Raw genomic sequence first — 15,081 nt, forward strand, 5'->3', positions numbered from 1 at the left:
CAGGGATTCTCGCTACAACCCGTTTACATGGCGTTAAGTTTATGCCGGTATTCCCCCTGTTCTTTCCGGAAGTCGTCACTGGTTACGTACGTTGAACGGAAGTGGTTGGTTCAAGATGGCTGACGAAGGAGCTTAGAGTATTTTTCGCGGCAATGCGAGTCATTGCTCGTTAACCGAGTCCAACAATTTGTTAAGAATTTTTGCTCTTTAACTCCAAAATTTATGCTCGTAATGAAAATGTCTTTGCCTCTCATCGATTTAATAATTTATATGTGGTTTAATCAATTTACATCTTTCATCTTCATCATGTTTCAGATTTACCTCTCCACCAAATATCTGATCCCTACGTTTACAGTGGCGTGTATTTGCTACGTTGCTTTTGAAGGACCTGTCGTAGCCCTACACGAAATGATGAGGAGGAGAGGCAAACCTACAAGCCTAGGTGAAAGGTACAAAACTAAGGGACGTGAGCTCGACTGAGTCGGACAAACTGATGAAGTCTGAGAAGATCGGCCATCATCGGAGAATCATACCAAGTTCTGAAAACATGAGATTAAAAAAAAAAAAGAAAAAAACTTGTAAATTCTCTGAAACTATTACGTAAATTGTAAATGTGATAAATCCGACGATTATGCGTAATCACTGACCCTTTTGACAGATGATTACGCATAATCGCTGGATGAAACCTGGTGATCGACCAACAAGCATGTGTCATACTACGGTATCTAAATTCGCACAGTGTGTTGTTGTCTTGGCGAGTAGGCCCAACGCTCCGATTCCGTCCTGTATCACTGGAGAATTTTAGTTATTTTCTGAAATTATATTTTTTCATTAAATATGAAATTTGTATAAATTGTGAGAAATTGTTTTTGTCCATTAAATGCGAATTTTCATTATAAAATTGAAAATGGTTTCAAAAATATAAATTTTCATTAATTCTGAAATTGTTTTATATGAATTTTTACGAATTTGAATGACTAATTATTTAATTAATTATGATCTTAATTAGCATCAGGATCGTTGTGATGAATAAATGACAAGCTTTCAGATTTATGAAAATTAGGAGATTCGCATTTTTACTAATTTTCATGAAAGTTGCTAAATGTCAGCATTTAGGGAAGTTGCTTGGTGAAAGCCCGAAATGCATACGTTTACAAGCGTTTTTCGGGCTTTCACCAACTCGACTTTTACCTCCTATAAATAACCTCCTGTTATATGGGAGGTCGTGGGTTAGCACACCAACCTCTCGATATCTTGAAAACAGTAATAAATTTCGGACTACCTAAACGCCGTTTTTAATCGAAGTGTCATATTTATGTCAAATTGAAAGCAAAATTCATGTAATATTCCAAACATGATTGCAAAAAATTCCACGAATGAATCGTTTTGTTATTCTCTATGAAAGTGATAATTCCAGAATTAATAAAGAAAATTCCAGAATTAATGAAAAACGATTAATAAAAAATTAATGAAGATGATTCCAAAATTGATGAAAATGATAATTCCAGCATTTATGAAAGATAATTCCAGATTGATGAATATGATAATTCCAAAATGAATGACAAAGCGATAATTCTAGAATTAAGGAAAGAGATAATTTCAAAATTAATGGAATAAAAACTATAGAATTAATGAAAGAAAAATTCTAGAATTAATGAAAGAAAAATTCTAGAATTAATGAAAGAAAAATTCTAGAATTAATGAAAGAAAAATTCTAGAATTAATGAAAGAAAAATTCTAGAATTAATGAAAGAAAAAATTCTACAATTAATCAAAGAGAGTTTCAGTATTGATGAAGTGATAATTCCAAAATAAATGCAAGCGATAATTACAGCATTAATGAACGAGATAATTTCAGCATTGATGAAGTGATAATTCCAAAATAAATGCAAGCGATAATTACAGCATTAATGAACGAGATAATTTCAGCATTGATGAAAGTGATAATTCTAAAATTAATGAGAGAGATAATTTCAAAATCAATGAAAGATATAATTCTAAAAACAATAAAAGATAATTCCAGAATTAATGAAAGAGATAATTTGAATATTATTGGAAGATAATTCCAGAATTAATAAGTGATATTTCCAAAATTAATGAAAGAAAAAATTCTAGAATTAATGAAAGAAATAATTTCAAAATTAATGAAAGAGATATATTCAGAATTAATGAGCGATAATTTCAGAATTAATGAAAGAGATAATTTCAGAATTAATGAGAGATAATTCCAGAATTAATGAAAGAGATAATTCCAGAATTATTGAGATATAATTTCAGAATCAATGAAAAACATAATTCCAGCATTAATGAAAGAAATAACTTCAGTATTAATGAAAGAAATAATTTCAGCATTAATGAAAGAAATTATTCCACAAGTAATGAAAGAAATAATAATTAATAAAGGAAATAATTCCAGAATTAATGAAGGAAATAATTCCAGAAATAATGAAGGAAATAATTCCAGAAATAATGAAGGAAATAATTCCAGAAATAATGAAGGAAAATTCAAGAATTGATGAAAGAAATTTTTCAGCATTAACGAAAGAAGTAATTTAATTTGTTTTCATTTTTAGATGAGTTCTCTATCCTTTTTTTTAAATTTTTAAAACCCAAATTTAATTAAATAAAAAATTTAATAGCATAGGTGCTGCCATCTAATAGCAGATTTAAATGTAATACATGTTGTGAAGCTGAAGTTTAATGAAAAAAACTATATTCTTCATTCCATCCAGTTCCTTATAATCAAAGCTCATAAACTGAGCTGGATGTTTAAACTAAAAGTTCGGTTATTTTATCTGGGCATAAGGAGACATTCAAAACAAAGTACCTCGAGCAGACGACAGGGAGAAAGTCGCTTTGTTTGGTTCCTTACAAGCTAAGCTCATCAACTGAGCTGGCTATTGGAATTGAAAGTTCGGTTATTTTTTCAAAATAAAAGGAGACATCCAAAACAACCAACCTTGGAAGAGCAGACGACAGAGACGCTGAGGCTGAATTCAAACACTGTTTGTGCTGCCATCTAATCACAATATTTTCAACAACTCAAATGATGATGGAACAAAGAGCAGAGAGTTTTTGTTTTTTATATATTAACATCATTCACTTCGTAATAAATCTGAACCAAAAATAATCATTGATCATAATAGGGACAAAAAAGCTTTTACGATAATTTACTTACTCTTAAGTAAAATGTAAATTATCATGAACTTTTTTATGAGACGAAAATTTCGGCAATAAATAATTTTTAATAAATAATTATATTTTAACTACAAAAAAAATTGTTTTTTGTAGAAAGAATGTAATTATTTCTTTCCATAAAAAAATTCAGACAGTATGCATGATCGAACACATATGTGAAAATACGGATTATGTGGTCTTCCGATACTGTTACCAGATTCAAAACTGAACAAGGACGACACGTGGCACTCACCTTAGATAACGCTAATTTCCCTAGTTTTGGAAACAGATGGCGCCACACGCGACTGACGGTGAAAATCATATAAAAACGTAATTAAAGCCGGGTTTTCTTAGGCTTTTTGCGCCGCGTTGAATCGAACTGGATCATTTCGCGTCGGTAACTTTTGGTTGGTAACTTTTTGGTGACAGAAGTATTTGGCGATGGTTCATCAAAACTTTTGACGAACAATTTGCAATTTGTTTGACAAAAATTTGCGATGCTGGCGAGAAGTGGAAATTTTGTGTCGTATTTCCGACAAAATTATAATGGAAAATAGCATGCACATTTCTTATCACTTATAACTTTCACCGTCAAAGCCGTCCACATCGCTAATCGTGTTTCACAATAAAGCATAGGCTGACCATATTTCCTCCACAGAAATACGGGACATTGGAATTCCAAATACGGGACATTGCCAATTATCGCCAAGAATGACGCCAAAAGTGCACAAAGTTGCCAACTATAGCTGAAATTACAGAAAAATCGAAATGGCGGGAAACGAAGTGTTACTGCGAATTGCAGTGTGTTAAAATGAATTCCACGAAATAAAACGTTGAATAAGACAAATGAGGGAGATTAATGTTCTTATTTATAGTTGTAATTATCATAATATAATTTATGAGATGAAAAATAATTTCAATCGTTGACTTCAATGAAGGATAAAAATCCAAGTAGGCGTCATGCAAAAAACGGGAAAAACCGGGACAGTTTTGCAAAAAAGTCGGGACGGCCAGAAAAAGGAAAAAAACCGGGACTGTCCCGGGAAATACGGGACGTATGGTCACCCTAATAAAGCATCATCTTCGCTACAGGGAATAGCCTTAAATGCTGGAAACCCTGAATAATAAAGTCAAGGCAAGTCAAGACCACAAAGAGGGCCGAAGCTGTTACACTGCAACAAGTTGCAGTTGCAGTGTCTCAACGTTAAAGTTTATTGATATATATATTTATATTTTATTTATATATATATTTATATACACACACACATAATAGCATAGTAGTATTAATTGAAAAATAATTTTAAAAGTGCAATAAATGTGTTGAAGGCCACTTAATAACAACCATGGAAATGTTATCAAAAATATAAATCAGCGTTTTTTTCAACTTCTCAGGAAAAGTAAAATGTTTGAAACAATTCGACTGACCACCAAAATTCACAGCATGTTATCAGTAGGGTAACCATATGTCCCGTATTTTATAGGACATTCTCGTGCTTTCACGTAAAGTTGACTGTCCCGACTTCATTTATGCAATTTTCATGTTTATTACAACGAAGCTGATTTGAATTTAAAAATTTTACTCAAATCGTAAATGAAGGTGATTTTTATAAATCATAAAATATTTTGATAATTATGACTATAATTATTGAATTCTCATCCCGCGTGTTTGCCATGCTCAGCTATTTTTCGGTTAATTACAGTTCAATCCACCGCGATTTCCAGTATCCCGTCATTTCTCACCCCCGTTAATTTTTCAGAAATTTTAACACAGTGTGTAATTTTGCTAACATTCTCAGTGATGTCCCGTATTTTTCTTCATAACATTTTAATTTTCCATATTTTTTTAACGAAATATGATCATCATGCCGTGATGAGCGATTTTTTTTCTGTGATTTGTAGTTAGTAGCTGGAAATGTCAAAATTGAACGTGTCAATATTTTGAAATAATTGTATTTCATTAAATGTTTGATTAGGCGATGAGAAGAACCAACACATACAGATGTCGTGACAGTGATCAGTTAAAAACCGGGACGTCTGGCCACCTTTTATAAAACTAGCAAAAAACTTCTGTTTTGCACTGGATGATACGTTTTCAAATACGACCACTTATCGAAAATGCTATATATTGGTGCAGTGGAAACTCTCTTAACGGACACGGCACATTTACAGATCACTAAAATAACCCGAAGCACATTTATAGATCACTAAAATAACCCGAAGCACATTTACAGATCACTAAAATGACCCAAAGCACATTCACAGATCATTAAAAACGTCAACCCGGTTGTAACAACACCGTGGTTTTAATGGCAAAATTCCATATGTAATTCAATGTCGTTACAACCGAGTTTGACTGTATATAATTTTTTTAATATAATTTGAAAATTACGAACACCTCATCATTTAATCGCATCTAAAACACTGTAACCCAACAAGTTGAGTTACCTTCACATACGTTCGAGAGAAGAATCTTACTTGGATTACAATTTCTAATATTTTATTACATGTATATATAAAAATTCCCTTTTGACGTATCAAATGCTGATAATATTAATAAATCAGATATCTGTAATATTAATATTTTGAAATTAATATTTTTTGAAAAAAAATTTTGTTCGTGAATTATATTTTCTTATCACTCACTGATTCGGTTTTTTTACTTCAAAAAGTAAAACAATGATGTCTTTTAAGATGGCGCTTTTTTTTTTCTATCAAGAAATACTGTAATTTCCATGATTTAGCACTCGCTAATTTTTGAAAAAATGGGTAAATAATCATGTACAGGGTGTCATACTGATCACTCAGCATCAGATATCTTCAGACCCACGGACAAAAAAAATTCATCAATTCGCCGTCACGCAATTCACCGATATGACGATTCATCGATAAAGTTACATAGTAAGTGAGTGAATGATCAAGTCAGGGTTTTGCTGAATGAGTACATGAGCATTGTGCGTGAGCAAATGAGCCTGTGAGTGACCGTCTGAGCGAATTAGCGACTGTGTGAGGTAGTTGGTCATTGGGCAAGTTTAGTGAGCAGATGAGCAAATACATGAGTGAAGGAGCGGGTAAGCAAACACACGAGTAAGTGAGCAGGTGAGAAAATTCACGAATGAGTAAGCAGATGCATGAGTGAGTGAGCAGGTGAGAAAATTCACGAATGAGTAAGCAGATGCATGAGTGAGTGAGCAGGTCAGCACTTCACTCATACGGTCTGTCATAAAAATCACTTCTTTTTCTCACTCCGCAATTCATACGTTACTCACTCGTTCTGTAACTCACCTCCTCACTTGGCCATTCATACGGTCACTGACCCGCTCGCTCACTCATACAATCACTGTCTCCTAGAATCGCTTCTCAAACATTCATCTATTCGCGCATACGGTCGCTCAATCGCCCTCCTACTCACTGACTTTGTCACCCACATGGTCACTCACTCATTCTTCCGCTCTCTCGATCACTCATACGGTTATCCACTGATTCTGTCACTTACTTTATCACTATATGGTCACTCACTGCAATCAATTTGCAATAATTATTTTATATTATTACACTCGCTCGAATGTGAGAGTGAATTTTCCTATCGGTAAATTGTAAGGCGGATGATAATCTCTATCATAACGCTATATGGACATCCACGTCACATATCGAAATGCTTGAAATTATCTGTAATCCAAGGGTGCTTCCCCCGGCTCATTGGTTGAGCATGGATGCTCTAATCCAGGGGTTCTTAAACTCTCTCAGCAGCGACCCAAAATCAACAAGATCAACTTCGCGACCCATGGGACTGTTTTTTCGAAATGAATGAATCCTGTGACGCAATAAGTACACTTATAACAGGCTGTAAGCGGATTCGAATGACTCATATGCGGATCAGGGCTGGGTCGTGATTTTTAGCTCAAGAATCCCTGGCTATAAAAGGGTTTGTACGACCTTTTCTGGAATCCATTGCTAGTCAAGTTTGGATCGTTACCTACAGCTTGAGAACCCCGGGCTGTAAGAGGCTTTGTACGACCCATTTAAGAAGTCAAATTACGAATCAATTTTCGGTCATGACCCATAGCTAAAGAATCTCTGACGGAAATTATGTTTGTACGATTCATTTTGGAAAGACATTGCGAATAAAGTTTCCGTCGTGACATATAGCTCAAGACTACTCGGCAGTAAATGGGCTAATACGGCCCATCTCAGAAGCCCCTGCGACCCAAGTTTTGGTAGCGAGCCATGGGTTAAAAACCCCCTTGCTTTAAGACGGTAGCCGATGCTTAGGCAACAGTAACCCCGGCTGAGATACAAAAGATCGGCCAATGACTTTATTTACAATTCAAATTTACTTTATTTAATGCCGACATTCCACTATAAAAGTCTGATAAAAGTTCTTTTATAAAACTTGAAAAATGCAACCACTAAAATTATTGGTTGAGTGAACGTAACCGTTGGAATGAAACCGAATATGCTCGAATGTAGCCGATAACCTTATTGGATGGATTTTTCAAGTTTTATAAAAATAAATTTTCTAAAACGTTTATAGTGTAAGGATTACGGTATAGAAGTTTATTATAAGATCTTTTACAAAACTTGAAGAAAAAAAAACAACCAATAGGCCTGTTGGTTGCATTCACTCGAATGTAACCGATACGCTGACTGGTCGCATTTTTCCAGGTAACAGAATGTGGACATTCCAGTGAAAAATCTGGTACTAAAGACATAACACGAATCTTATTGTTTTTGAAAAGTCAAATTCAAAATTTTTGATCTGATCTATATACAGGAGCAATAGGCAATTTTCACCACCACACCCCCCCCCCCCCGTTTTCTTCATGGTGGCGCCTCTGATTTGACAATTCATTGGTTTGTATAATGTCTTGGAAGTTTTATGATACAACCACGTGTCTATGGCGTTTTCATGTGTCTGAATCACAATGTGTGTGTCAACTCATTTCCAATAATAAAATTCAATTAAAAAAAACAAATGAGTTTATTGGTGATGATGAAATCGAAAATTAAAAAGACATACAAAATAATAATAATAAATTCAACAATATCAAAATGATGAACAAGTTTTGAGAAAATGTCTAAAAAATTATAGTTTTTGCAGCAGCGAAATACCACTCTATACCATCATTTTTGCCTGTATTTGAAGCAGTTATGGAAGTCTATCACCAAGATGCCTTGATGTCCTAAATCAAATTTACAATAGATTTTTGTCAAAAAATTTGCAGATTAGTGTCGGGTAACATACCTTACACAAATATGTGACTATCTGAACTAATCCCACACGACAGGTCATCATTAGGTCTAAAACGTTGGTGCGGGCAGCGCAGAAACTAGTGGGGCAGCGAAAACTGCCCAGGATGGCAGTGAACACCATTATAAAATTACCAAATTTCAGAGTTTTGGGTGCAGCAAAATTATGTTTGCTCGGGGCAGCAAAAATCCTAGTTACTTAACCCTGGTTACGGGTGCTTAAAAATTTGGATAAGTGGTTAGACCCTGAGACGATAGCACTTAATTTTTGAGAAAAAGATTGGTAAGTCCACAAAAAAAGATTACTTTTAGTGATTTTTCTTTAAAAACTAATACACACGGTGGACGAGAAGTCCAGACGTTAAGTTTTCACTTTGCAGCGCGACCTGTGATAAAACATGAACTTAGCGCTACACACAAGTAACACGTCAGGATAAGAGACTTCCAGGATATTATGCGAATTTGAACTCAGGACAGGTTTGCTGTCTCCACTATGAATCAAACCCAGGACGTCTCGAAATTCTGGTCAAGCAACCTGACAATTATGGCCAACCGCTGAAGTTAAGAGAGGCTGCAATGCCTCTATTCAGGATTTCACTACCGTCTGTGTTTTAAGGGAGGAAAAGTCATGTCGCTAATATAATGTTTAGTGCACTTGCCCTGATTGCAAGAGATCCTGGGTGAAGAAAACAAGCTTTCTTGTCCCAAGTTCACCTCGGCTTACATGCAGAAATCCCTCGATTCAAAGAAAAGTTTGTTGGAAACAAAAGTAAAACATTTCAGTCTGTATACCTGTCTTATTTACTGAACATTAACATTGCACATGACTTTTTCTGTCTTGAAATGGCTCTGACAGGTAAATATTTTGATTCAGGACAAAAAGGCAGCCATGCTATACCAAGATACCCTCTAGACTTCTATACTGATTCAGACGCTGACAATAACAATGATGTAGATCAGTGTTCCTTAACTGCTGGTCCACAGACCAGTGGAAATTATCTGCCGGTCCATGAAAAAATTTCACTGAAACATTGCAGCTGCTACATGATTAAAGATTTAAAAAAATATGAAACTACGTCCCAGCGGGCAGAGACTGGGTGACTTTTCTTTTCAAGTTCACATTGGCATAACGTCCAGAAAATATCTGTTTCCTTGATATGTCTAAATTTGCTTTTTATTTCTTGCTGTCAGCAAATAATTTTTTCTCTCTGCATTTATTTATCCTTAGCTGCTCCGCAAAATATTTTTCCCCATTTATTTACCTTCTGCCAGTCCACAAATTATCTTTCATCATTTATCTTTGATCAGTCAGCAAATTATTTGTCCTATCCCTATTAATTTCTTTTTTGCTGGTCCGCAATTACATATGGGTCATTCTGACGAAATTGGACAAAAAAACGAGAAAAAAAATCAAAAACAAATTTCAACCAAAAAAAAAAAAAAAACTCTTACGGACACTTCTTTGTTTGGTGATAAATAAAATATAGTCAGCAGCGTAGTTTATTTGGCATTAATGGTGAAAAAATTCTTTCAAGTTTAGCCATGTTAAGAGATAGGCAAAATGCCAGGTCGGATTTGCCTATTTCGGGACTTGATTTCAATATTTGATATTTATGCTTGCCACTCATAACATGTTCCATATATTTTGGTAACTGGTTTTCAACTTGTGGACAAGCACTGATAATCTGCACAATTTTTTTTTTTAAATAAGAATGTTGAAAACATGCGCTTTTCAGAAATAACAGAAGTTTGTCTAAACTGAAATATGAAGTAAATACTGGAAATAATTTTCAGTTATATATTTCTCACACAAAAAAAGTAGCCAGAAGAAGAACATTTGATGAAGACACTCGCCTCTTTTTTCCCCCTTAATAAATCTAATTTGCGAAAGTAATTCATAATTCTAATTGATTTGAAGGACGTTCAAGTGATGGCTACTTCCTTTTCAACCTTCTCAATACAAAATCTGATAGGTAACAACAGGTGTTGTAGGACAATGTTTTCCAAATGTCACAAATGAGGAGGGGGATGCTATAGGAAATTTTCATTCGACTATAAACCATCGATAAAAAATATTAAAAATTATGAGAAAGTATACCAATCCCAATACTGTTGAAAAAAAAAGAATATATTTTTAAGATAGAAATTTATTTTAAAATTTGAAAAATGGGGGCTGGGGACAGCCACGAGAAAGATGTTTCCTTAACAAACTAAAAAAATCTGTTGACGAAAAAACTATAAATAGAGTGGGCGACACTTATCAGAAATAGAAATATAAATAAAATGTGACAAAAAAAGTAATAAATCTGCACCAAATATAAATATTAAATGAAAACTTCATTTGACACTATTTCGTGAGAATCACCCATAAGTTTCCTCTCTCCTCAAAAAAAGAAGTTCACAGTCTACCATTTTTGTACAGTGACACTCAGTGATGGTAACATCTTCCAGCAAAATATCCCTCTTGACTAAATTTATTCCCATGCATTCCGAAAAATGTGCTGCCATCTAGTGGCAAAAATACCTAATCAAGTATTTTACAGTAAAAAAGTATTACACTATTAATTTCTTCATATTTTTTCCAAAAAATTCTTTTGTTCAATGAACTCTCAAAATTTCCCACAAATGCTAAGAAACTTCCCACTCGGACAAATTATGGCCACTTTTTCCCTCGAATATGAGAAATTTCCCACGAGTTACCATCACTGGTGAGACTGCATGAAACATCAAGAGACTGAAATAACATTACATTTTATAAAGGTTCACACTGAAGAAGTAATCAACAGAGCGATCTTTTGATTCAGTTCAAGATTACTTCATTACACTATTATCCACTTAAAGCATTGAATACCATATCAAAATTATAACATTTATGTCAATTGAATCAGTGGTTTTGAAAACATGGGTTTGAAAGTAAAAAAAACGAAAGTTCGAGGATTGTTCAAACACTTTTCCAGGTAAAATTTAAAAATTCAAGGACATTCATAGTTGATATAACTCATGATTTTTTCAAAAAATGAAATGATAAGTTCTAAAGGTCTTGCTTAAAAAATACTATTATAATTTAGTGTACAAATCACATTTTAGCAGAAATCATTTTGGAAACAGTATTGAAACTTGCCTTCGATAAAAAAAATCAGAAAGCATTTAGTCATATTCGTAGGGTGACCATATGGCCCATATTTCACAGGAAATTCCTGTATTTTCATGTAATTTTGGCCATCCCGACTTTTTCATAAAAGTGGCCTGATATATATCCCTTGTATTTTCAACAAAGTTTATTTGAATTTCTACTCTTTACAGAAATTGTTTTCCCAACCCTATAAACTATATTATGGTAATTATGACCAGGGCCGCAACTAGATGCTTGGTCACCCGGGGCAAGCGCGCGTTTTGATGCCCCCTTGTAATGTTGAAAGAGAGGTTTCAGAATGAAATTTGCGCTCCCTCGGGTCTAGCGCTGCTCCCCCCCCCCCCCTAGCTGTGGCCCTGATTGACTTAAAATATGAATATTCATCTTATCATTTACCCATTTGTCTTGATGTTATTTTCCATAGAATTCATTTAAATCTACTGCTTCAACGCAATGGTGCTTCATTTCTGCCTTTGATGGTTTTTTTTTGCAATTTTAGCAATAATTAGTAGCTTTGCTTTTCTTTTGACAATTAGCAATTTTCCCGTACAGGAAATATGGTCAGCCTACATATATGCAACTGACATTCATTAATTCAATGGTTTAAAATATTTTGAAGCAATATCTTAAGCGCATAGGTGCCGGAACATAGGGTCTGAGGCCATTTGAGGCCCCCCTTCCAATAAATTTTGTAATGGGGACTAAGAGTCACCCTCCCCAATAATTTCTGGGGGGAAAACAATGGAATGTACCCTCCCTCTTATACGGATGCACTTGAGTTCAGTATATATGGGATGATCAGCAACTTTTGCCCCCCCCCCCCCAATTTGCCAAATTTTAAGGGGTTTTTTTTTTAAGCACAGGGATTCCTCAGGTATGTGTGACAGGCGGAGATAGACTTGGAAGTCTGGGGGGGGGGCACGATGATGATGTCAATTCATATATGCATGTATAAATTAGATCAGTCAACTTCACCTTTGATGCTGGGGTGGGGGCCCCCCACGCCCCCCGTATCTCCGCCCATGACGTGTGATCATATGTCATGTTTTGAACATTGGTTCATAGCTCAATGTTTTTTGCTCTACTCATTTCCGCTCCAGCGGCACATGGTTCAGGGAAATTTAGTTGAGGGACAAAAATCTATGAACAAAATTCACACCATTTTTTTTCAAGCACTTATAAAGCACTGACTATTATTAGAAAATGACTATTATTTTTTCAAGGACTTTTAAAGACTCAAAAATGAATTTTTTTTTTTTTCAAGGACTGTACACAGACCTTAGAAAAGGGCATCAGTCCTATGATTAACAGCATGGACTCCTCTCTTCTATAAACAACTGATTCAATCGTTCCAATTAATTTTTTCTCAACCACTGTTCAACCAACTCTAAGTCACTTAAACAATTTAATCTTTTTTCCTTTTCCCCTTTCATTTCAATTCTTCATATTACCCATTAATTTTAGAATAAACCATGTACTCACAATTATAACTTACTTTAACCAAAAAAGACTGCGCCATATCAATATACATAATAAGAAACAAAAAGAATATTTTATATGTTTTCTCGAAAAGACATCACGTGGAAAAAAAATAAAAACACAAATTCAAAACTTTGGTAGATATATCAAATCGCATTATGATGAAAACATAAACAATGGACAGGGTACAAGTCATATATATACACAAATGGGTACAAAAAATATTTATCATATTTTTAAATTTTGATGAGCGAACTGACATTTGCCAGGAGACACATACAAAGATATTCGATAGTGAAAAAATATTTTTTTTTATCCGAATTGCTTCTATTTAAAAATGGCCTATACAATGTCCAACTCAGTCTCGCTATAAAAAACGTCTTTTGTACATTTTTTTGGATATATGAATTGTTTTAAACATATTTCCACAACCACGACTTTATGACAAGCTAGGACATGACACCGAACATACTATTCCAATACACCAATAATCCACACGCTCTACCAGCACATAACAGCAATGAAGCAATAATAAAATAATAATAATAAAGAACCAGCAAAATAATAATTCTATACAAAATCATACACTCTGCAGTTTCAACAACTTAACAATTTCAATGGGAATTAAGTAATACAAGAGCATCTCATAAGTGTACAGACAGTATCAGACGGAAGCAACATCCAAAAATGTTTAACATCCAATTACAGTCTGAACCCGATTTAACAAACTGTGATTTGAAAAATTCCTTGATTTTTAATTAATTTTTCTGAAATTCTGGCAAAAATTAAGACTAAATCCTTATTTAATGAATGAAAAAGCCTCAATTTTTAAACTATCCAATTTCTTTTTCTTCTCATTTCTTGTCACCCAAAACCACAATCCAAAGATTTGACTTCTCAGAAATTGACCTTTAGTCCTTCTTTAGAGACAAATGAAAAAAAGAAAAGAAAAAAGGGACAGAAATATGTTGTTTTTTAGTGTTGAGACAGAAAAACAAATTCCGAATGTACGTGGGAAGGTTTCAGCAATTGGTATAACACCAATCTTATATATAAATGTGAAAGTATGTCTGTTCTTTATACAAATCTACAGTTTTAGACCGACCATCGCCAGATTTTGCATATATACCAAACAGGACCGTGATCGAGCCATAGGCTACTTTAAAAGCTCGTCAGAGCTAGGCAAATGCCCGAAAAACTTTTGGGCAACAATGATTTTGGGGCTTCAACAATCACTTCCAGAACGTTTACTTTGGTTACCGTGGTTTCCAACAATGCGTTTCAGACGTGTGTATATATGCCTTTACAATGGTTTCTCACACCTTTAATTCTGTTATTATAACAGTTTATTCCTTTATAACGGTTTGTAACTTTTCCAATCCACCCACTAATTGAAGAAAACCCGGGAAGCGCCGGGTATTATGGCTAGCCTATATACAGGGTGTCCTGTAAGTGCTAATGCAGCCTTTATCTTATCAACCGCCGATCGTAGAGGTACAGCTTCAATTTCAAAAATGCTTAAAAAGCGTTTAAATAATATTCGATGTGCAAGCTAGACATATCACGTCACTAACAATAGAGAACAACAACTACGATGGCAAAACTGAGAATAAAAATGTTCAACGCCAGCTGATGAACTGATTGCTTGCCTCACATCATCAACACTCTGGCACAAAGTTAAAAAATTATCATTATCTACCAACATGCGAGTTCAACTGCGAAATGATTCAGCGCTGCTATTATTTTCACATCAGTTGATCAAACTTGGCTATGGAGGAATTCCCGTAGACCCATGAACTGGACTGATTATGTTCCCAAATGGATATTGCCAGTTGTTAAACTGAGTTCAAGAACTTGCAGACAAAGTCTTCCCAAGTAATCAACAAAATCACAGAAACCATGAGTGGTTTTGTGAGAGAGCGATTCTGGCACCGAAAAATGAGTGTGAACAAGATCAACGAAAAAATCATAAAAAGTATATCCTTCGCAGTGGCAGGTATCAACCTACTTGAGCCCTGTTTTTCACACTGACAGCTTTTCGTCGC

At 34.5% G+C, this 15,081-nt stretch overlaps 1 protein-coding gene across 1 annotated transcript in view; it reads left to right on the plus strand.

Annotated features, from left to right (window-relative positions):
* The window catches only part of LOC149078065 (nose resistant to fluoxetine protein 6-like), a 43,027-nt gene extending 41,630 nt beyond the window's left edge, over positions 1 to 1,397 (plus strand). Inside the window, exon 15 of the mRNA XM_089241655.1 lies at positions 316 to 1,397. Within this exon, the coding sequence (XP_089097781.1) occupies positions 316 to 480 (165 nt within the window). The 3' untranslated portion in view covers positions 481 to 1,397. The remainder of the gene's footprint in view (positions 1 to 315) is intronic.
* Positions 1,398 to 15,081: the final 13,684 nt, after the last annotated feature.

Source organism: Pholcus phalangioides, unplaced genomic scaffold, assembly GCF_987345545.1.
Source record: "Pholcus phalangioides strain wild (caught in Gottingen) unplaced genomic scaffold, Ppha-v1.0 ptg000014l_1, whole genome shotgun sequence".
NCBI classification, from domain to species: domain Eukaryota; kingdom Metazoa; phylum Arthropoda; class Arachnida; order Araneae; family Pholcidae; genus Pholcus; species Pholcus phalangioides.